At 59.6% G+C, this 20402-nt stretch overlaps 1 protein-coding gene across 2 annotated transcripts in view; it reads right to left on the minus strand.

Moving 5' to 3' along the window:
• Positions 1-20402, minus strand: part of LOC137451112 (tyrosine-protein phosphatase non-receptor type 11-like) — a 64707-nt gene that overhangs the window by 12532 nt on the left and 31773 nt on the right. For both annotated transcript variants that reach the window (XM_068158297.1, XM_068158295.1), the window contains exons 2-9: positions 15333-15455; positions 9304-9498; positions 3872-4064; positions 3636-3755; positions 3227-3340; positions 2711-2807; positions 1781-1860; positions 214-369 (exon numbers count right to left, since the gene is read on the minus strand). In XM_068158297.1, coding sequence (XP_068014398.1) covers positions 214-369; positions 1781-1860; positions 2711-2807; positions 3227-3340; positions 3636-3755; positions 3872-4064; positions 9304-9498; positions 15333-15455 — 1078 coding nt within the window. The remainder of the gene's footprint in view (positions 1-213; positions 370-1780; positions 1861-2710; positions 2808-3226; positions 3341-3635; positions 3756-3871; positions 4065-9303; positions 9499-15332; positions 15456-20402) is intronic.

Here is a 20402-nt window from a genome sequence, read left to right on the forward strand (position 1 = left end):
GAAGCTCCACACAAGCTCTCTGTGCAGGCTGCTGCAGGGCTCCAGAGCAGTGCATTCACACTGCAGATCTGCAGGGCTGGCAGCAATCTCTGCCCTGATGCTCCCTGGAGCAGCTGCAGGGAGGGGGCAGCCACAGCCTCCCTGGGCAGCCTCCTTGCCAAGGATCCTCCCCAGGCCCCCCCTGCCCTCCCCAGGCCCCCTGCCCACTCTCACCCTGCCCCTCTCCACCTCCTTGGTGGTCATGACGATGACGTGGCTGTTCTCCTGGTACACCATGGCCCAGAAGTCGTTCACTGTGGTCTGCAGGCAGCCCTGGGTGGCTATGTAGACCTTGCCCTGCTCTGAGCTCCTTCCATCTTCAGCGATGCTCTGAGGAGCCGAGGAGAGGAGGGAGGGAGAGAAAAGGCAACGCTGAGGAACCTGGGGACTGCTTTCCTGCCCCTCCAGCAGCACTCAGCCAGGCAGGAGGCCACAGGGTGAGCCCCAGAGGGTCCCTTCCAGCCCCTATCGAGCTGAGCAGCCTGCTGCAGTGGGAGGTGTCCCTGCCCAGGGCAGGGGGTTGGAGCTGGCTGAGCCTTGAGGTCCCTTCCAGCCCTGACAGTTGTCTGCTGACCTCTCCCCGCTCCAGCACACCTCCTCTCCCCCCTCCAGCACACCTCTCCTCCTTCCAGCACACCTCTCCCCACTCCAGCACACCTCTCCTCCTTCCAGCACACCTCTCCTCCTTCCAGCACACTTCTCCCCCCTCCATCTGACCTCCCCCCCCCTCCACCACACCTCTCCCCCCTCCACCACACCTCTCCCCCCTCCATCTGACCTCCCCCCCTTCCACCACACCTCTCCCCCCTCCATCTGACCTCCCCCCCTTCCACCACACCTCTCCCCCCCAGCTGCTCCAGCAAAGCAGCCTGCCTGCCTCCAGGGACCTCTCTGGAAGCCACACTGCTGTGCCACAGGCTCTTGCCAGCAGGCAGCTGCACAAGCTGCAGGTGGATGTGGCTGGGAGGAAGCCACCTTGAAGGCTTCCCCAGGGCTGGGGGCTGAAGTGCTAGAGCAGCACTGCTGGGAAGGCAGCTGGGAGCAGCTCCTGCCTTACAGAGGGCAGCCAGGACTTGAACATGGAGATCATGTTCAGGTCACTGAGGGCCTGGCTCAATCCTCAGAGACCTCCTGAGCAGGAATGGAGAAGGAAGGGATGGAGAGAATCTTAGATAGGGGCAAGGAGGGGATGGAGAGACTCAGGTAGGGGCAAAGAGGGGATGGAGAGACTCTTAGATGGGGCAAGGAGGGGATGGAGAGACTCAGAGAGGGGCAAGGAGGGGATGGAGAGACTTAGATAGGGGCAAAGAGGGGATGGAGAGGCTCTCAGATAGGGGCAAGGAGGGGATGGAGATACTTAGATAGGGGCAAAGAGGGGTTGAGATACTTAGGGGCAAAGAGGGGATGGAGATACTTAGATAGGGGCAAGGAGGGGATGGAGAGACTCAGATAGGAGCAAAGAGGGGCTTGAGAGACTCTCAGATAGAGGCAAGGAGGGGATTGAGATACTTAGGGGCAAAGAGGGGGTTGGGATACTCTCAGGGACAAGCAGGACATGGAGAATGAGATCCCCTGGGGTACAGTAGGACAATCCAGTGTTTGGCCTGGATCTAGTGAAAGATTCTGGTCCTGATGGGCCATGCCCTCAAAGCTGGCACCCTCACTGCACTTACCCAGCAGAAACCCAGCACTGGGCTGTGTTTGAGCCCCCCCAGCACGGTGCCTTCCCTTCCCCAAGTACCTTGATGTAGTTGGCATTGATGTAGTCGGAGCCGGGCACGCTCTCATCCGCGTCCCGGAGCGCCACCCGCGTGGTGTCAACTGCAGGGGAGGAGAGCCCAGGATGAGCACCCCTGGGGGCACAGATGGGCTGGCACAGGGCAGCCACAAGGCTCTACCCCTTCCCCAGGGTCCTGCAGACCTCTTTGCATCTCAGCCAGCATCTGAAAGGTCTCTTCCAACCAAACTGATTCTATGACCATTCCCCAGGGCACTGCAGACCTCTTTCCATCTCAGCCAGGATCTGAAAGGTCTCTTCCAACCAAAATGGTTCTAAGACCACTCCCCTGGATCCTGGAGACCTCTTTGCATCTCAGCTAGGATCTGGAAGGTCTCTTCCAACCAAACTGATTCTATGACCACCCCTCAGGTCCCTGCAGACCTCTTTCCATCTCAGCCAGGATCTGAAAGGTCTCTTCCAACCAAACTGATTCTATGACCACCCCTCAGGGCACTGCAGACCTCTTTCCAACTCAGCCAGGATCTGAAAGGTCTCTTTCAACCAAAATGGTTCTAAGACCATTCCCCAGGATCCTGGAGACCTCTTTGCATCTCAGCCAGGATCTGAAAGGTCTCTTCCAACCAAACTGATTCTATGACCATTCCCCAGGGCACTGCAGACCTCTTTGCATCTCAGCCAGGATCTGGAAGGTCTCTTCCAACCAAAATGGTTCTAAGACCACTCCCCTGGATCCTGGAGACCTCTTTGCATCTCAGCCAGGATCTGAAAGGTCTCTTCCAACCAGAATGATTCTAAGACCATTCCTCTGGATCCTGGAGACCTCTTTGCATCTCAGCTAGGATCTGAAAGCTCTGCAAGGGGACCTGGCCCCAGAGAAGGCTGCAGAAAGGGGGCTGAAGGCCCCAGGGCAGGCTGGCAGGCTCTCCTTACAGGGCAGGATGTTCTTGTAGCGATTCTTAGCCTTGTTCTCCGGTCGCTGTCCCTCCTTCCTGGGGTAGAGGAGTTTGCACTCCTGCTGCTGCAGCATCTGGGGAGCAGAGAACAAGAGAACAAAGTGTCCTGAAGAAAGGGGAGGCAGAAGCAAAGGAAGGGCTCTCTTGCCACTAGCTGCTTGGCTTCCTAACGCTGAGAAGAGCAGAGGGAGTGCTGGCAGGAAGGGAACGGCAGCCAAGAAGCAGCTTGATGAGAGAGTTAATGGAGGGGAGAAGGCACAGATCCCTGCAGGGAACAAAAGGCATGCAGTTCTAGGCTGAGGAAAGAGAAACAGCCTTGGACATGAGGGGGGAAAAAAAGCAATGACCTAAAGGACCAAGAAATAACTCAGCTGAAGACAGAGGAAGGAGAACCAGCAGCGAGCAGAGGCCCTCAGCGCTGCACACTCCCATGCAGACCTGGTCTGCTGCCCCCATGGGCCCCAGAGGGACGGAGCAGAGGAGCATCTCATACCTCAAACTCTTCCCAGAAGCCTTGCTTGGCCTTCTCACTGTGGTCTGCCATCTTGTTCAGCTCCCTCACCCTGTTCTCAATGTTGGCTGCGTTGATGCGTGTGGCGTTGAAGGGCTGGGGGCAGATGAGGACAGAAATCACCACCTGCAGCAACCAGTACCAGCAAACCAGGCCATGCTCCCCTTGCATAAACAGCTCCTGAACCCCTGGCAGGAGCTGAGTCCCTTCCTGAGGCCTTGAGTGCACGGCCAGGGACCTCTCCGTGAGCCTGGCCGAGCAGGACAGGCAGCCAGCAGGGTGTCGTAGGGGGCAGGGAGCTCCCCAAAGAGCAGGGCCAGCTCTGTGTGCTCCTACAGCGTGATGGGCAAGCCCAGACACCAGCAGCTGGGTGCCAGAGCAGCCCTCACACCTGCTTCAGGTGAACCACAGCTCCAGACTTCTCCACCATGGGGTTCTTCTTGTAGTGCTCCACCAGGTCTGCCAGCGTGTCGAAGCGCTCTCCGCCCCCCACGTCGTACTTCCCGTCTGGCTGCAGGAGAGGGTGACAAAACCAGGCTGAGACCTGGGGGGGGGACACAGACACAGCTGCCAGCTGGCTCAGCCCCCCCAGCAGGGGGTGGGCAGGGGCAGCAGGACCAATCCCACCTGGTAGTGGATCATGACGTGGGTGACGTGCGGCTTGCGGTCCCCGGTCTCCAGCTTGTCCTCGTTGGTCAGCACCGACAGCACGAAGTCCCCCGGCTTGCTCTGGCTCTCCCGCACCAGGAAGCTGCCTGGCTTGCCCTTCTCTGTCAGCAGCTTCTCTGCCTCCTTGCCAGTCAGGTGCCCATGGTACCACCTGGGGGAGGGGGAGAGAAGAGGAAGGGAAGAGGAAGGGAAGAGGAAGGGAAGAGGAAGGGAAGAGGAAGGGAAGAGGAAGGGAAGAGGAAGGGAAGAGGAAGGGAAGAGGAAGGGAAGAGGAAGGGAAGAGGAAGGGAAGAGGAAGGGAAGAGGAAGGGAAGAGGAAGGGAAGAGGAAGGGAAGAGGAAGGGAAGAGGAAGGGAAGAGGAAGGGAAGAGGAAGGGAAGAGGAAGGGAAGAGGAAGGGAAGAGGAAGGGAAGAGGAAGGGAAGAGGAAGGGAAGAGGAAGGGAAGAGGAAGGGAAGAGGAAGGGAAGAGGAAGGGAAGAGGAAGGGAAGAGGAAGGGAAGAGGAAGGGAAGAGGAAGGGAAGAGGAAGGGAAGAGGAAGGGAAGAGGAAGGGAAGAGGAAGGGAAGAGGAAGGGAAGAGGAAGGGAAGAGGAAGGGAAGAGGAAGGGAAGAGGAAGGGAAGAGGAAGGGAAGAGGAAGGGAAGAGGAAGGGAAGAGGAAGGGAAGAGGAAGGGAAGAGGAAGGGAAGAGGAAGGGAAGAGGAAGGGAAGAGGAAGGGAAGAGGAAGGGAAGAGGAAGGGAAGAGGAAGGGAAGAGGAAGGGAAGAGGAAGGGAAGAGGAAGGGAAGAGGAAGGGAAGAGGAAGGGAAGAGGAAGGGAAGAGGAAGGGAAGAGGAAGGGAAGAGGAAGGGAAGAGGAAGGGAAGAGGAAGGGAAGAGGAAGAGAAGAGGAAGAGAAGAGGAAGAGAAGAGGAAGAGAAAGAGAAGAGAAAGAGAAGAGAAAGAGAAGAGAAAGAGAAGAGAAAGAGAAGAGAAAGAGAAGAGAAAGAGAAGAGAAAGAGAAGAGAAAGAGAAGAGAAAGAGAAAGAGAAGAGAATTAACCAGGTTGGAAGAGACCTTTGAGATCACCAAGTCCAAGCTGCCACCCAGCACCATCTGATCAACCAAACCATGGCACCAAGTCCCCCATCCAGTCCCTTCTTACACACCTCCAGGGATGGGGACTCCACCACCTCCCTGGGCAGCACATCCCAATGGCCAATCTCTCTCTCTGGGAAGAACTTTCTCCTCCCCTCCAGCCTAAACCTCCCCTGGCACAGCTTGAGACTGTGTCCTCTTGTTCTGGTGCTGCTTGCCTGGGAGAAGAGACCAACCCCCACCTGGCTCCAACCTCCCTTCAGGCAGCTGTAGAGAGCAGGAAGGTCTCCCCTGATGGAGCAGAGTGAGGTCAGCTCAGGAATGGCAGCAGCACAGAACAGCTGCAAGGGACCTCTGGAGCCCATCGAGTCCAAGCCTCCTGCTAAAGCAGAGGCAGGCTGCACAGAAGCAGCCTCCAGAGAAGCAGACTCCACAAGCCCTCTGGGCAGCCTGCTCCAGGGCTCCAGCACCCTCACAGCAAAGAGGTTTTCCCTGCTGAGGTGGAGCAACCTGGGTTGCAGCTTGTGTCCACCGCCTCTGGTCCCATCGCTGGGCACCAGTGGGGAGGCTGAGCCCCTCTCATTGACACCCACCCCTAAGGGGTTTGCAGTCACTGAGCAGAGCCCTCTCAGCCTTCTCTTCTCCATCTATCTTATTTCACAGAATCAACCAGGTTGGAAAAGACCTCAGAGATCAAGCCCAAGCTGTCACCCAACACCTCCTGACTGACTAAACCATGGCTCCAAGTGCCACATCCAATCCCCTCTGGAACACCTCCAGGGATGGGGACTCCACCACCTCCCTGGGCTAAACAGCCCCAGGGCTCTCAGCCTGGCCTCAAAAGAGAGATGTTCTGTTCCCTTGATCATCCTCACAGCCTCTCTTGGACACTCTCCAGCAGCTCCCTGTCTGCTGAAGCAGGGAGCCCAGACCTGGCCCCAACCCTCCAGATGAGACCTCCCGAGGGGCAGAGCAGACCACTGCCCTCAGGCAAAGAGTTACCTTCTCTGCTGGGGCTGGAGGTGATGGGAAACTCATTTCCAGGCTCCCACTCTGCCTGCTCAGCCCTCTGGCACGACCCCAGCTGGAGCTATTTTAGGACCAGTCCCCAGGGACTCTCCTCCACCGCGGCTGCAATGTCATCCCAATACCCTGGCCTGAGGCTGGAAGTGTCAGGGCTTAGCTCAGCCCTCCAGCTAAATGGCATCAGTGCCTTCAAGTGCCATGTGCTGTGTGACAAGCTCTGGCACCTAGGCAGAGGGCTCTGAGGAGCAGGTCTGACTCTCAGGTGGCTCTGCTTCCCTGTGCAGCAACCCTGGGGGTCAGCAGGCTGCAGTCAGACACCAGCCTGGGCAACACTGGCCAGGAGCAAGAGAGAAGCATAGGAGGGGCTGGGAAAAGACCCTTTAAGATCAAGGAGTTCAAGATGCTCTGGCACAGCCTGGGGAGGGTTTTCAGAGGGGTCCTTCCAGCTGTGGCTCCTGCTGCTCCCCTCCCAGCTGACTGAGCTCAGCTCATTCCCTGCTCCTGTCCCTTCCAGCCCTTCCTGCAGCCACTTCCCAGCCCAGTGGTGCTCACAACATGCAGGGAGGTCTGTGCTCAGCTCTTCCAAGCTGCTCCACCTCTCCATCTGTGCCCAGCTTGCATGCCTCCTCTTTCTCCACCTACTCTCTCCTAGCCCTTCCTCCTGCTGCCACACTGGCAGTGAAATTCAGGCTCCCCTGGAACCAGCTCCCCCAGGAGCCTGTGGCAGCCTTGCCACAGTGTCTGGCACACAACCATCCACCCAGAGAGCTCAATCAGCAGCTCAGCCTTGCTAGCTCCATGCTCTGGCTCTGCAGCTCACCTGGCCAGGCTCCTCCATGGACACAAACCCAACCCTTGGGAGAGGAGCAGGGCTTCTCCTTTTGCCTTCCATCCCCACACTCCATCCCCAACTCAGCAGGGGCTCTGGGCAGATGCCACAGGTCCCACTTTGAAGGCAACTGGCTCCTGGCCTGCTGACCAAAGCTGCCAGGAATTCAGAGAGGCTCAAAATAACCTTGCAGGGGAGATGCAATGGCATCACCTCACGTCCCAGCAACTCTGCCCCAGAGGGCAAAGCTGATGGAGCAGCAGCCAGAGATGAGCAGGGCAGAGAACAACCCTCCCTGTGCTCAGCACTGGGGAGCCCACACCTCGAATCCTGGGCTCAGCATTGGGCTCCTCACTCCAAGAAGGACACTGAGGGGCTGGAGTGGGGCCAGGGAAGGGCAACGAAGCTGGGGAAGGGTCAGGAGCACAGGGGCTGGGGAGGAGCAGCTGAGGGAGCTGGGGGTGGTTCAGCCTGGAGAAGAGGAGGCTGAGGGAGACCTCATTGCTCTCTGCAGCTCCCTGAGAGGCACTGCCCAGGCCACACCTGGAGTCCTGTGTCCAGTTCTGGGCTCCTCAGCTTAGGAAAGATGTTGAGCTGCTGGAAGGTGTCCAGAGAAGGGCAACAAAGCTGGGGAGGGGTCTGGAGCACAGCCCTGGGAGGAGAGGCTGAGGGAGCTGGGGTTGCTTAGCCTGGAGAAGAGGAGGCTCAGGGGAGACCTTCTTGCTCTCTCCAACTCCTTGAAGGGAGGTTGGAGCCAGGTGGGGGTTGGTCTCTTCTCCCAGGCAAGCAGCACCAGAACAAGAGGCCACAGTCTCAAGCTGTGCCAGGGGAGGTTCAGGCTGGATGTTAGGAAGAAATTCTACACAGAGAGAGAGATTGGCCATTGGGATGTGCTGCCCAGGGAGGTGGTGGAGTCCCCATCCCTGGAGGTGTTTAGGAGGAGGGGATGGGGAGCTTGGTGCCATGGTTTGGTTGATCAGATGGTGCTGGGTGCTAGGTTGGACTGGATGCTCTCTGAGGTCTCCTCCAACCTGGGTTCTTTGTTATTCTCCACAGAGCTTGCCACTTCCCCAGGGCCTCTGCTACCCTGAGCAGCTGCCCAGCTGCTCTGCAGAGCCTGCCCTGCCAGCAGCAAAGAAACTGCCCTGGCAACAAGGGCAGCATGTGAGCTGCAGGGACTTCCCAGGGCCTGGCCCAGCAGCTCGCAGGATGGCATGCAGGGGAGTGCCTGGGCTCCATTTCAGGAACTGAGAGTGGGCACAGCTTCAGCTGCTAAAGTTAGAGTGCTGAGGGAGCCGCTGGGGCACCGCCAGCAGCCGGCCCCTGCCTTCCCCTCCCCAGCCCAGGGACAGCGAGGGGGAGGAGGAGGCACTGAGGGGTCACTGCAGTGCCATGGATGAGGGGGAGGGAAGGAGGTCACTCAGGAGCTGAAACAGCCCAAGGCAAGCTGCTGCTTGCAGGGAGCTGGAGATCCCCATCCCTGAGGACAAGGAACAGCTGGAGAGGCTCCAGAGGAGGCAATGAATCACAGGTTGGAGGAGACCTCAGAGAGCATCAAGTCCAAGCTGGCACCCAGCACCTCCTGACAGCTAACCCATGGCTCCAAGTGCCACATCCAATCCCCTCTTGAACACCTCCAGGGATGGGGACTCCACCACCTCCCTGGGCAGCACATCCCAAGGGCCAATCTCTCTTGCTGGGAAGAACTTTCTCCTCACCTCCAGCCTAAACCTCCCCTGGCACAGCTGGAGACTGTGTCCTCTTGTTCTGGTGCTGCTTGCCTGGGAGCAGAGACCAACCCCCACCTGGCTCCAACCTCCCTGCAGGGAGTTGGAGAGAGCAAGAAGGTCTCCCCTGAGCCTCCTCTTCTCCAGGCTAAGCAACCCCAGCTCCCTCAGCCTCTCCTCCCAGGGCTGTGCTCCAGACCCCTCCCCAGCCTTGTTGCCCTTCTCTGGACATGATCAACATCTCTGTTAGGTTATGATGAGCAGAGGGCTGCAGAACCTCCCCTGTGAGGACAGGCTGAGGGAGCTGGGGCTGTTCAGCCTGGAGGAGGCTGCAGGGAGAGACCTTGGAGCTGCCTTCCAGGACCTGAAAGGAACTAGAGGAGAGCTGGGGAGGGACTTAATCATAGCAATAATAGAACAGACCAGGTTGGAAGAGACCTTCTAGATCATCCAGTCCAACCTCTCACCCACCACCACCCAATAAACTACACCATGGCACCCAGCACCCCATCAAGCCTCTTCCTGAACACCTCCAGGGATGGGGACTCCACCACCTCCCTGGGCAGCACATCCCCATGGGCAATCCTTCTGACAATGCTGCGCAGCTCTGGGGCCAAAATCACCTCCAAACCTCCCACCCTTGTTTGGGGCAGGTGCAGCTGCTCCCTCTCAGCTCTCTGGGCAGCCAGAAGCTTCCCAGGGGCAGGCAGGGCTGCTGCAGAGCCTGGCTTACCTCTCTGAGGTGGGGTCCTGGCAGTTGAGGGGGTACTTGAGCTCGATGACATTGCTGTTCTTCTCCCTCAGCAGCCCCTGCTGCTCGGTGTAGTACTGCACCAGCTCTGCCAGCGTGGCAAACTTCTCCCCTCCATACAGGTCATAGTAGTCCCCTGTGTTCTGGATCTTGATGTGGGTCACCTCATCGTTCCTTCTGCAGAGGGAAGGCAAAGCAGGCTGTCAGGAGGGCAGAGGGGAAACCCAAGCATCCTGCTGCCCACATCCTGCCTCTTGAAGCCCCTCCTCGTGTCCTCTGTTCATTCAGACACCCCTCAGGCTCATCAGACATCTGCAGCAGAAGGGATGGAGGCTCCTTGGCCAAGGCTCCTCAGCCAAGAGCTGACTCCACACCTTGCAAGCTCCCAGGCCAGTAGGGGAGGGATCACAGAACTGTGCTGGTTGGGAAAGACCTCTGAGATCAGTCCAGCTGTTGAGCTACAGCCCTGCTCTGGCAGGGGGGCTGGAGTGGGTGACCCTGAACGTGTCCAGAGAAGGGCAACAAAGCTGGGGAGGGGTCTGGAGCACAGCCCTGGGAGGAGAGGCTGAGGGGGCTGGGGTTGCTTAGCCTGGAGAAGAGGAGGCTCAGGGGAGACCTTCTTGCTCTCTGCAGCTCCCTGAGAGGAGGCTGGAACAGGGCTGGGGAGGAGAGGCTGAGGGAGCTGGGGTTGCTTAGCCTGCAGAAGAGGAGGCTCAGGGGAGACCTTCTTGCTCTCTGCAGCTCCCTGAGAGGAGGCTGGAACAGGGCTGGGGAGGAGAGGCTGAGGGAGCTGGGGTTGCTTAGCCTGCAGAAGAGGAGGCTCAGGGGAGACCTTCTTGCTCTCTGCAGCTCCCTGAGAGGAGGCTGGAACAGGGCTGGGGAGGAGCAGCTGAAGGAGCTGGGGGTGGTTCAGCCTGGAGAAGAGGAGGCTGAGGGAGACCTCATTGCTCTCTGCAGCTCCCTGAGAGGAGGCTGGAGCCAGGGGGATGTTGGTCTCTTCTCCCAAGAAACAGGCAACAGGAGAAGAAGAAACAGCTTCAAGTTGCCCCAGGAGAGGTTGAGGTTGGACAGGAGGAACAACTTCTTCCCCCAAAGGGTTGTCAAGGCCTGGCTCAGGCTGCCCAGGGCAGTGGTGGAGTCTCCATCCCTGGAGGGGTTTCAGTGCCCTGAGCAGTGCTGGGTTGGACTTGATGACCCTGAAGGGAAGTTGTAGCCAGGTGGGGGTTGGGCTCTGCTCCCGGGCAAGCAGCACCAGAACAAGAGGCCACAGTCTCAAGCTGTGCCAGGGGAGGTTTAGGCTGGAGGTGAGGAGAAAGTTCTTCTCAGGAAGAGGAATTGGCCCTTAGGATGTGCTGCCCAGAGAGGTGGTGGAGTCCCCATGCCTGGAGGTGTTCAAGAGGGGATTGGATGTGGCACTTGGAGCCATGGTTTAGCTGTCAGGAGGTGTTGGGTGCCAGGTTGGACTTGATGATCTCTGAGGTCTTTCCCAACCTGGTTGATTCTATGATCTTCCAAGGTCCCTTCCAGCCCAAACCATTCAGTGATTCTGTGGCTTGCAAGCCCTACCAAGGTCCCTTCCAAGGTCCCTATCAAGGTCCCTATCAAGGTCCCTATCAAGGTCCCTACCAAGGTCCTTTCCAACCCAGACCATTCAGTGACTCCCTGACTTCCAAGCCCTATCAGCTGCTCTGGAAGGGTTAATGCTTTCCCCTCTCCAGTGCTGCCCCCCAGCCTCAGGGGAGCCTGGCTGGATGCCTTGGCCAGCCTGTTCCAGGAGCCACCTGCACCTTGGCAAAGCTCCTTCCCCTCCTGAGAGGACCACACTCAGCTTCACTCCCTCTCAAAGGCACTGAAGCAGCAGCAGCCTCCCTGAGCTGGGGAGCCAGGGCTGGAAGCCCCCTGCTTGATGGACAAGCTGGGCCAGAGAGAGATGGAGCAACCTGGGCACATGTCTCCTCCTTTCCCAGCCTGAGCTGCTCCAAGCCTGCCTCAATTTGTTGCCAAAGCAACCAGGACGTGCAGGAGACTCAAGGTGGCAGAAGCAGCGGTGCCAGGGCAGGCAGAAAAGGCATTTCAGAGGGGGGCAGGGATGAGGAAAGCTGCAGGTCCTGCGCAGGAGGTTCAGTGGAAGGAGGAGCTGCAGCATGGAGGGGGCTGGGGGGCTCTCTGCAGGGCTGGGGTCCCCATCCCTGGGGTCCTGCTGCAGCCTCCACAGCGCTGTGGGGAAAGGCTCTGGATGGGTTTGGGTGTCCAGCCCCAGCTCCACCAAATCTCCTCCTGTTTAGCTTTCCTGGGCTTGGCAGGGCCTGGAAGGGACTCCTGGGAATCACCCAGCCCAACCCCCCCACCCCCTGCCAGAGCAGGGCAGCCCCAGCAGCTTGCCCAGGAGCACAGTGTTGTGTCCAGGGGGGGTTGCACAGTGTCCAGGGGGGGTTGGGGTCTCCCCACAGCAGGAGACTCCACCACCTCTCTGGGCAGCCTGCTTCAGGGCTGCAAGAAGCTTTTCCCCTCATGTTCAGGGGGAGCCTCCTGAGCTCCAGTCTGTGCCAGCCACCCCCCTCTGTCCTGTCACTGGGCACCACTGGACAGAATCTGCCCTCTTGCCACCCCACCCCTCCCAGGGCATCACTGCTGGGGCTTTAGAGAGAGAGTTAACTCCTCTTGGGGCATCTGCTTGGCTGTGAGCTGGGCTGCCACACCAGCTCCAGCTGCCCCCTGGGCAGAGGCTGCCAGGTTTGGCCCTACCTCACCCAGGGGGTGAGCAGAACTCCCCAAGGCTGGAAGGAGAAGTGGCTGTGAGGGCCCCAGCTGCCAGCCAGCGCTCCCAGCACCGAGAGGAGCTGCCACAGGAGCCAGCACTGCTGCCATCCACACCAGCAGCTGGACCTGAGGGAGCCTTTGTGCAGCCCAGGAGGCAGCAGACCAAGCTGTGCTCCTGCCACTTGGCCTCAGGCTCCCAAGCTCCCTGCTTCCCACAGCTCCATCCCCACAGCCCAACAAAAGGCTCAGTTCACAGACATCCTCCCCCCACCCCCTACCTCCCACCCCGACCCTGGAGCACTTCAGGGATGAAAAGCAGAGAGCCAGGCAGGGGCATCTACCCCCTGAGCCCTCAAGGTCACCCTAAACACAGAGGGCATTGATCAAGCCTCCTTTCCTTCCCATCCTCTCCTCCTGAAGCTTGCTGCAGGCTGGGCAGCAGAACTGGGCTGCACAGGAGCAGCAGCCAGGACACTCTGCCAGCCAGGACACTGTGCCCTCCAGGACACTGTGCCCTCCACAGGCTGGCTGCAGGGGGCAAATAAAGCACCAAGGGGATGCCCAAAGCACTCAGCTGCCCTGTGCTGGGGGCTGTGGCTGCTTCTGGCTCACAGCCACAGCTCCTCCAGGGCTGCAGCACTGCTCAGTCCCAGCTCTGGCTGGCAGCACACAGCCTGAGAGCTGCCTCCAGCCTGAGAGCTGCCTCTGTCCCAAGCTGAGCTTCCTGAGCTCCTTCCCTCCTTTCCTCTTGCTCCTTCCCTCCTTCCCTACCTTCCTCTTGCTCCTTCCCTGCTTTCCCCTTGCTCCTTCCCTGCCTTCCCCTTGCTCCTTCCCTCCTTTCCTCTTGCTCCTTCCCCCCTTTCCTCTTGCTCCTTCCCCCCTTTCCTCTTGCTCCTTCCCTCCTTCCCTCTTGCTCCTTCCCTCCTTCCCTCTTGCTCCTTCCCTCCTTCCCTCTCTTCATTTCTTTCATGTTGGTGAAATGGTGAAAGCTGAAATGGAAAAGAAGGGCAGGGGCAAGGGGGGGAGAGGAGAATGGCAGGGGCAAGGGGGGAGAGAAGAAGGGCAGGGGCAAGGGGGAGAGAAGAAGGGCAGGGGCAAGGGGGAGAGGGAGAGGAGAAGGGCAGGGGGCGAGAAGGGCAGGGGAAGGGGGAGAGAAGGAGGGGAGGGGAAGAGGGGAGAGAAGAAGGGTAGTGGCAAGGGGGAGAGGAGAAGGGTAGTGGCAAGGGGGAGAGGAGAAGGGTAGTGGCAAGGGGGAGAGGAGAAGGGTAGTGGCAAGGGGGAGAGGAGAAGGGTAGTGGCAAGGGGGAGAGGAGAAGGGTAGTGGCAAGGGGGAGAGGAGAAGGGCAGGGGGCAAGGGGGAGAGGAGAAGGGCAGGGGGCAAGGGGGAGAGGAGAAGGGCAGGGGGCAAGGGGGAGAGGAGAAGGGCAGGGGGCAAGGGGGAGAGGAGAAGGGCAGGGGAAAGTGGGGAGAAGAAGGAGGGCAGGGGCAAGGGGGGAGAGAAGGAAGGTAGGATAAAGTAGCCCCAGAATTCCATGGAAGCCTCCTCCTCAGTTCAGCACTGTGGCTCCCCAGCCCCTCCTGAGGCCAGGGCTCTGGGTCCAGCCCAGCCAGGGTCACTTGGTGTGTGGTCTGGTCAGCCAGCACTCCACTGCCTGCCTCCTCCCCAGCCCACATCCTCTCTGGAATTAACAGGAGCTGCATTTCCCCTTTCTGGCTTTCAAACAAAACCCTTGAGGAAGCTGAGGGGGCTGAGGGGGAGGTGGTTTGAAAAGGAGAAGAGGTTTTGGTTGTCTTCCTCAAGGTACTTTCTCCTCCTGCCACCTCTGCCCTGGGTGCTCCTTCAAAGGCATCTGCAGGGCTTCCTTGGAAAAGCTTTGATTCCCTCCTGCCACAATTCCAGCTGAGAGGAGCCACCCCTTGTGCCATCTGAGTGGGGGGAAGGGACCAGGGAGAGGAGAAGACCACAAGGGGAAGGCACTCACCCAAGTTTGCAGCTCTCACAGCACACAGCCACTCATCCCCTCCTCTGGCAGGTGCTGCGTGGCCATGGCCAAGCACATTGCCCATACCTGAGACTGCAGCAGCCTGGAACTGTTTGGGCTGGAAAAGTCCTCTAAGATCAGGAGGGGGAGGAGGGCAGGAGGGCAGGAGAAAGGAGGAGGGCAGGAGAAAGGAGGAGGGCAGGAGAAAGGAGGAGGAGGAGGGCAGGAGGAAAGGAGAAAGGAGGAGGGCAGGAGGAGGAGGAGGGCAGGAGAGAAGGAAAAGGAGGGCAGGAGAAAGGAGGAGGGCAGGAGAGAAGGAAAAGGAGGGCAGGAGAAAGGAGGAGGGCAGGAGAGAAGGAGAAAGGAGGGCAGGAGAAGGAGAAAGGAGGGCAGGAGAGAAGGAGAAAGGAGGGCAGGAGAGAAGGAGAAAGGAGGGCAGGAGAGAAGGAGAAAGGAGGGCAGGAGAGAAGGAGAAAGGAGGGCAGGAGAGAAGGAGAAAGGAGGGCAGGAGAGAAGGAGAAAGGAGGGCAGGAGGAGGAGGAGAAAGGAGGGCAGGAGGAGGAGGAGAAAGGAGGGCAGGAGGAGGAGGAGAAAGGAGGGCAGGAGGAGGAGGGCAGGAGAAAGGAGGAGGAGGAGGGCAGGAGAAAGGAGGAGGAGGAGGGCAGGAGAAAGGAGGGAGGAGGAGGGCAGGAGAAAGGAGGGAGGAGGAGGAGGGCAGGAGGGAAGGAGAAAGGAGGAGGAGGGCAGGAGGAGGAGGAGGGCAGGAGGGAAGGAGAAAGGAGGAGGAGGAGGGCAGGAGAGAAGGAGGGCAGGAGAGAAGGAGGGAAGAAAGTTGGAGGAGGAGAGGACAGGAGAAAGGAGGAGGGCAGGAGGGAAGGAGAAAGGAGGAGGAAAGGCACCACTGGCTCTGGCAAGCCCTTGCCACAAGCACAGAGCTAACCCTGGCAGGCCAGGGGCAAGGACAGAAGTGACCCTTGGATGTAGGACCACGGAATCATTCAGGTTGGGAAAGCCCTCTCAGACCAAGGCCAACCATCAAGCCAACACCCCCAAGGCCACTGAACCATGAGCACCCCCAGGGGTGGTGGCTCCACCACCTCCCTCCCTGGGCAGCCTGTGCCAGCCCCTGAGCACTCCTGCAGCACTTCAGCTGCTCCCACAGAGAACTCCTCCCTGGCCAGCACCTCACCTCTTGCACAGCTCTTCACCAGGGCAGGGAGTGCTGGAGGGGTCCAGCCTTCCTCCACCCCTCTGCTGCTGTCTGCTTACCTGACAGAGAGGGTGAAGTCTCCTGGGTTGCTCTTGCTGGGTCTTGCCAGAAAGCTGCCATGGACACCTCTGGTCAGGAGCAGCTTCTCTGCCTCAATTCCACTGATGTTGGGATGGAACCACCTGCAAAGTGCAAAGGTGAGATGTGAGGCAGCAGGCAACAGCCTCAGCCTGCTGGGGTTGCCTTCCCCAGGCACTGTCTTCTGACTGCAAGGCAGGCACAGAGCTCCCCAGCAGCTGAACTGGGGACATGCCAGGGCAGGCCTGATGGGATCTGAGCAACCTGATCTAGCAGGGGATGTCCCTGCTGGCTGCAAGGGGGTTGGGGCAGATGACTTCAGGAGCTCCCTTCTAGGATCCTGTGTTGCAGGAACCTCTCAGTTCAGATGATTTCAGACCCAGAAAGGCTTCTCAGGCTCCCTCCAAGAGAGGTCTCCTCCCCAAAGGACTCTGTCCCCCTCAGACCAAGCACAACCCAAGAGCCTAGGGAGGCAAAGGCCCCCAGCTGCACAACTGCTGTGCCAGAAGCCAAACCCACTGCCTGGCCTTGGGCAGCAGCAGCCCAGGGGCTGGTCAGCAGGGCAGGTGGTGCCCATGGCTGGCAGGACAGAGACAGCTCACCCCAAGGGAGGAAATGTTTCATCACACTGCCTGCTCCTGCAGTGCTATCTTCATCTTCCAACTGCCAGCAAGCCACCTGCTGACCTCACCTCTGATGCTATCAGCCCTGACAGCGTTTCCTTCGTGGGATGGCAGGGGCTGGTGCTTCCCCACAGCACTCACACCAGGCTGAGGGTTGCCCAGGGGGCTCCAAGCTTCAGGGCTGTGTGTTTCAGAAGGCACTGAAAATCCACCCCCCTGAAGGCCAGCCTCGCTGGAGCAGCCTCACAAGTCACACACACAGCAGCCCAAAGTGAGTCAGCTCAGTCCTGAAAGTGCTGCTCAGGGTTAGGTCATGCTGCAGGAGACAGCTCATGGGGGCAGAGCTGGTTCTGAGGCTTGGCTCTGCTCTGCTGAGACCTCACCTGCAGTGCTGTGCCCAGCTATGGGACCCCCAGCACAAGAGAGGCATGGACCTGATGGAGTGGGTCCAGAGGAGGCCACAGAGATGAGCAGAGGGCTGGAGAACCTCTGCTGTAAGGACAGGCTGAAGGAATTGGGGCTGCTCAGCCTGGAGAAGGCTCCAGGGAGACCTTAGAGCTGCATTTCACTACCTGAAAGGGACCTCGAGGGTGGCTGGGGAGGGACTGTTCAGAAGGGGCTGTGGGGAGAGGATGAGAGGCAGTGGTTTGAAACTGGAGCAGGGCACATTTAGGTTGGACATCAGGAGGCAGTTCTGCACAGGGAGGGTGGTGAGACACTGGCACAGGCTGCCCAGGGAGGTCCTGCTCCTGGAGACCTTCAAGATCAGCCTTGATGTGGTCCTGGGCAGCCTGCTCTAGCTGGAGGTGTCCCTGCTGAGTGCAGAGGGGGGTTGCCAAGACGCCCTTTGAGGCTCCCTTCCATCCTGGTGCAATCTGTGTGGCCCTGCTGGGCTCCAGCATCCTACTTCCCATGAGCAAAGAGGAGCAGGGGAGCCCCAAGGAGCACTGCAGGGCAGGAGTGAGCTGAGAGGTGGAGAGGTCTGCACCCAGCCACCCCGACCTGCCAAGCTCCCTTTTGCAAGCCAAGGGAAGTGTGCTGGAAACAGGTATGAGTGTTCCTTGCACACCAGGGCTTGCAGGCAGCTGCCTGGGGGCCAGATGAGCCAAGACACTCTGGCCCCAAGCGGCTCTGAGCCGCTGCAGGGAACTGCATCACCCAGCGCCTGGCCGGCTGCCTGCGGGAGGAAACGCAGCCAGGGACCAACCCCACAGCACACAAAGCCTGAAGAGCAAACCTGCACAGGACCAAGGGCTCATCCTGCACAGGGGTAAGGCTCTCAACCTGCACAGGACCAAGGGCTCATCCTGCACAGGACCAAGGGCTCAACCTGCACAGGGCCAAGGGCTCATCCTGCACAGGGCCAAGGGCTCAACCTGCACAGGGCCAAGGGCTCAACCTGCACAGGGCCAAGGCTCTCAACCTGCACAGGACCAAGGGCTTATCCTGCACAGGACCAAGGGCTCAACCTGCACAGGACCAGGGCTCTCAAACTGCACAGGACCAAGGGCTCAACCTGCACAGGACCAAGGGCTCAACCTGCACACGACCAAGGGCTCAGCCTGCACACGACCAAGGCTCTCAACCTGCACAGGACCAAGGCTCTCAACCTGCACAGGACCAAGGCTCTCAACCTGCACAGGACCAAGGCTCTCAACCTGCACAGGGCCAAGGGCTCAACCTGCACAGGACCAAGGGCTCTACCTGCACAGGGCCAAGGCTCTCAACCTGCACAGGGCCAAGGGCTCAACCTGCACAGGACCAAGGCTCTCAACCTGCACAGGGCCAAGGGCTCAACCTGCACAGGACCAAGGGCTCAACCTGCACAGGACCAAGGCTCTCAACCTGCACAGGGCCAAGGGCTCAACCTGCACAGGACCAAGGGCTCTACCTGCACAGGGCCAAGGCTCTCAACCTGCACAGGACCAAGGCTCTCAACCTGCACAGGACCAAGGCTCTCAACCTGCACAGGGCCAAGGCTCTCAACCTGCACAGGACCAAGGCTCTCAACCTGCACAGGACCAAGGCTCTCAACCTGCACAGGACCAAGGCTCTCAACCTGCACAGGGCCAAGGGCTCAACCTGCACAGGGCCAAGAGCTCAACCTGCACAGGCCAAGGGCTCAACCTGCACAGGGCCAAGGCTCTCAACCTGCACAGGGCCAAGGGCTCAACCTGCACAGGACCAAGGCTCTCAACCTGCACAGGACCAAGGCTCTCAACCTGCACAGGGACAAGGGCTCAACCTGCACAGGACCAAGGCTCTCAACCTGCACAGCACCAAGGCTCTCAACCTGCACAGCACCAAGGCTCTCAACCTGCACAGGACCAAGGCTCTCAACCTGCACAGGACCAAGGGCTCATCCTGCACAGCACCAAGGCTCTCAACCTGCACAGGACCAAGGGTTCAACCTGCACAGCACCAAGGCTCTCAACCTGCACAGGACCAAGGCTCTCAACCTGCACAGGACCAAGGCTCTCAACCTGCACAGGACCAAGGCTCTCAACCTGCACAGCACCAAGGCTCTCAACCTGCACAGGACCAAGGCTCTCAACCTGCACAGCACCAAGGCTCTCAACCTGCACAGGACCAAGGGCTCATCCTGCACAGGGCCAAGGGCTCAACCTGCACAGGGCCAAGGGCTCAACCTGCACAGCACCAAGGGCTCAACCTGCACAGGACCAAGGCTCTCAACCTGCACAGGACCAAGGCTCTCAACCTGCACAGGACCAAGGGCTCAACCTGCACAGCACCATGGCTCTCAACCTGCACAGGACCAAGGCTCTCAACCTGCACAGGACCAAGGCTCTCAACCTGCACAGGGCCAAGGGCTCAACCTGCACAGGTCCAAGGCGCTCAACCTGCACAGCACCAAGGGCTCAACCTGCACAGGACCAAGGGCTCAACCTGCACAGGACCAAGGGTTCAACCTGCACAGGCCAAGGGCTCAACCTGCACAGGACCAAGGCTCTCGACCTGCACAGGCCAAGGGCTCAACCTGCACAGGACCAAGGCTCTCAACCTGCACAGGACCAAGGCTCTCAACCTGCACAGGACCAAGGATCTCAACCTGCACAGGACCAAGGCTCTCAACCTGCACAGGACCAAGGGCTCAGCCTGCACAGGACCAAGGCTCTCAACCTGCACAGGACCAAGGGCTCAGCCTGCACAGGACCAAGGCTCTCAACCTGCACAGGACCAAGGCTCTCAACCTGCACAGGACCAAGGCTCTCAACCTGCACAGGACCAAGGCTCTCAACCTGCACAGGACCAAGGGCTCATCCTGCACAGGACCAAGGGCTCAACCTGCACAGGACCAAGGGCTCAGCCTGCACAGGACCAAGGGCTCATCCTGCACAGGGCCAAGGCTCTCAACCTGCACAGGGCCAAGGCTCTCAACCTGCACAGGGCCAAGGCTCTCAACCTGCACAGGACCAAGGCTCTCAACCTGCACAGGACCAAGGCTCTCAACCTGCACAGGACCAAGGGCTCAACCTGCACAGGGCCAAGGGCTCAACCTGCACAGGACCAAGGCTCTCAACCTGCACAGGACCAAGGCTCTCAACCTGCACAGGGCCAAGGCTCTCAACCTGCACAGGACCAAGGGCTCAACCTGCACAGGGCCAAGGGCTCAGCCTGCACAGGACCAAGGGCTCAACCTGCACAGGACCAAGGCTCTCATCCTGCACAGGACCAAGGGCTCAGCCTGCACAGGGCCAAGGGCTCAGCCTGCACAGGACCAAGGGCTCAACCTGCACAGGGCCAAGGGCTCAGCCTGCACAGGACCAAGGGCTCAACCTGCACAGGACCAAGGCTCTCAACCTGCACAGGGCCAAGGGCTCAGCCTGCACAGGACCAAGGGCTCAACCTGCACAGGGCCAAGGCTCTCAACCTGCACAGGGCCAAGGCTCTCAACCTGCACAGGACCAAGGCTCTCAACCTGCACAGGGCCAAGGCTCTCGACCTGCACAGGACCAAGGGCTCATCCTGCACAGGACCAAGGCTCTCAACCTGCACAGGGCCAAGGCTCTCAACCTGCACAGGACCAAGGCTCTCAACCTGCACAGGACCAAGGCTCTCAACCTGCACAGGACCAAGGGCTCAACCTGCACAGGGCCAAGGGCTCAACCTGCACAGGACCAAGGGCTCATCCTGCACAGGACCAAGGGCTCAACCTGCACAGGACCAAGGCTCTCAACCTGCACAGGACCAAGGGCTCATCCTGCACAGGACCAAGGGCTCAGCCTGCACAGGACCAAGGATCTCAACCTGCACACACTGGAGTGTGTTTGTCTCTGAGGTCCACAGAGAGAAGGTCAAGCAGCACCAGCAGCTCCTCCCCAGTTTGGGGTTTCCTCCTTCCCACCACAAGCCAAACAGTTTGGATTAAGCTCCCTTGAATTCTGGAGGAGGGGAGGCTCATGGAAC

The sequence above is a fragment of the Melanerpes formicivorus genome, unplaced genomic scaffold, assembly GCF_026170545.1.
Source record: "Melanerpes formicivorus ecotype bairdi unplaced genomic scaffold, bMelFor1.0.p_v2 SCAF_39, whole genome shotgun sequence".
Lineage (NCBI taxonomy): Eukaryota > Metazoa > Chordata > Aves > Piciformes > Picidae > Melanerpes > Melanerpes formicivorus.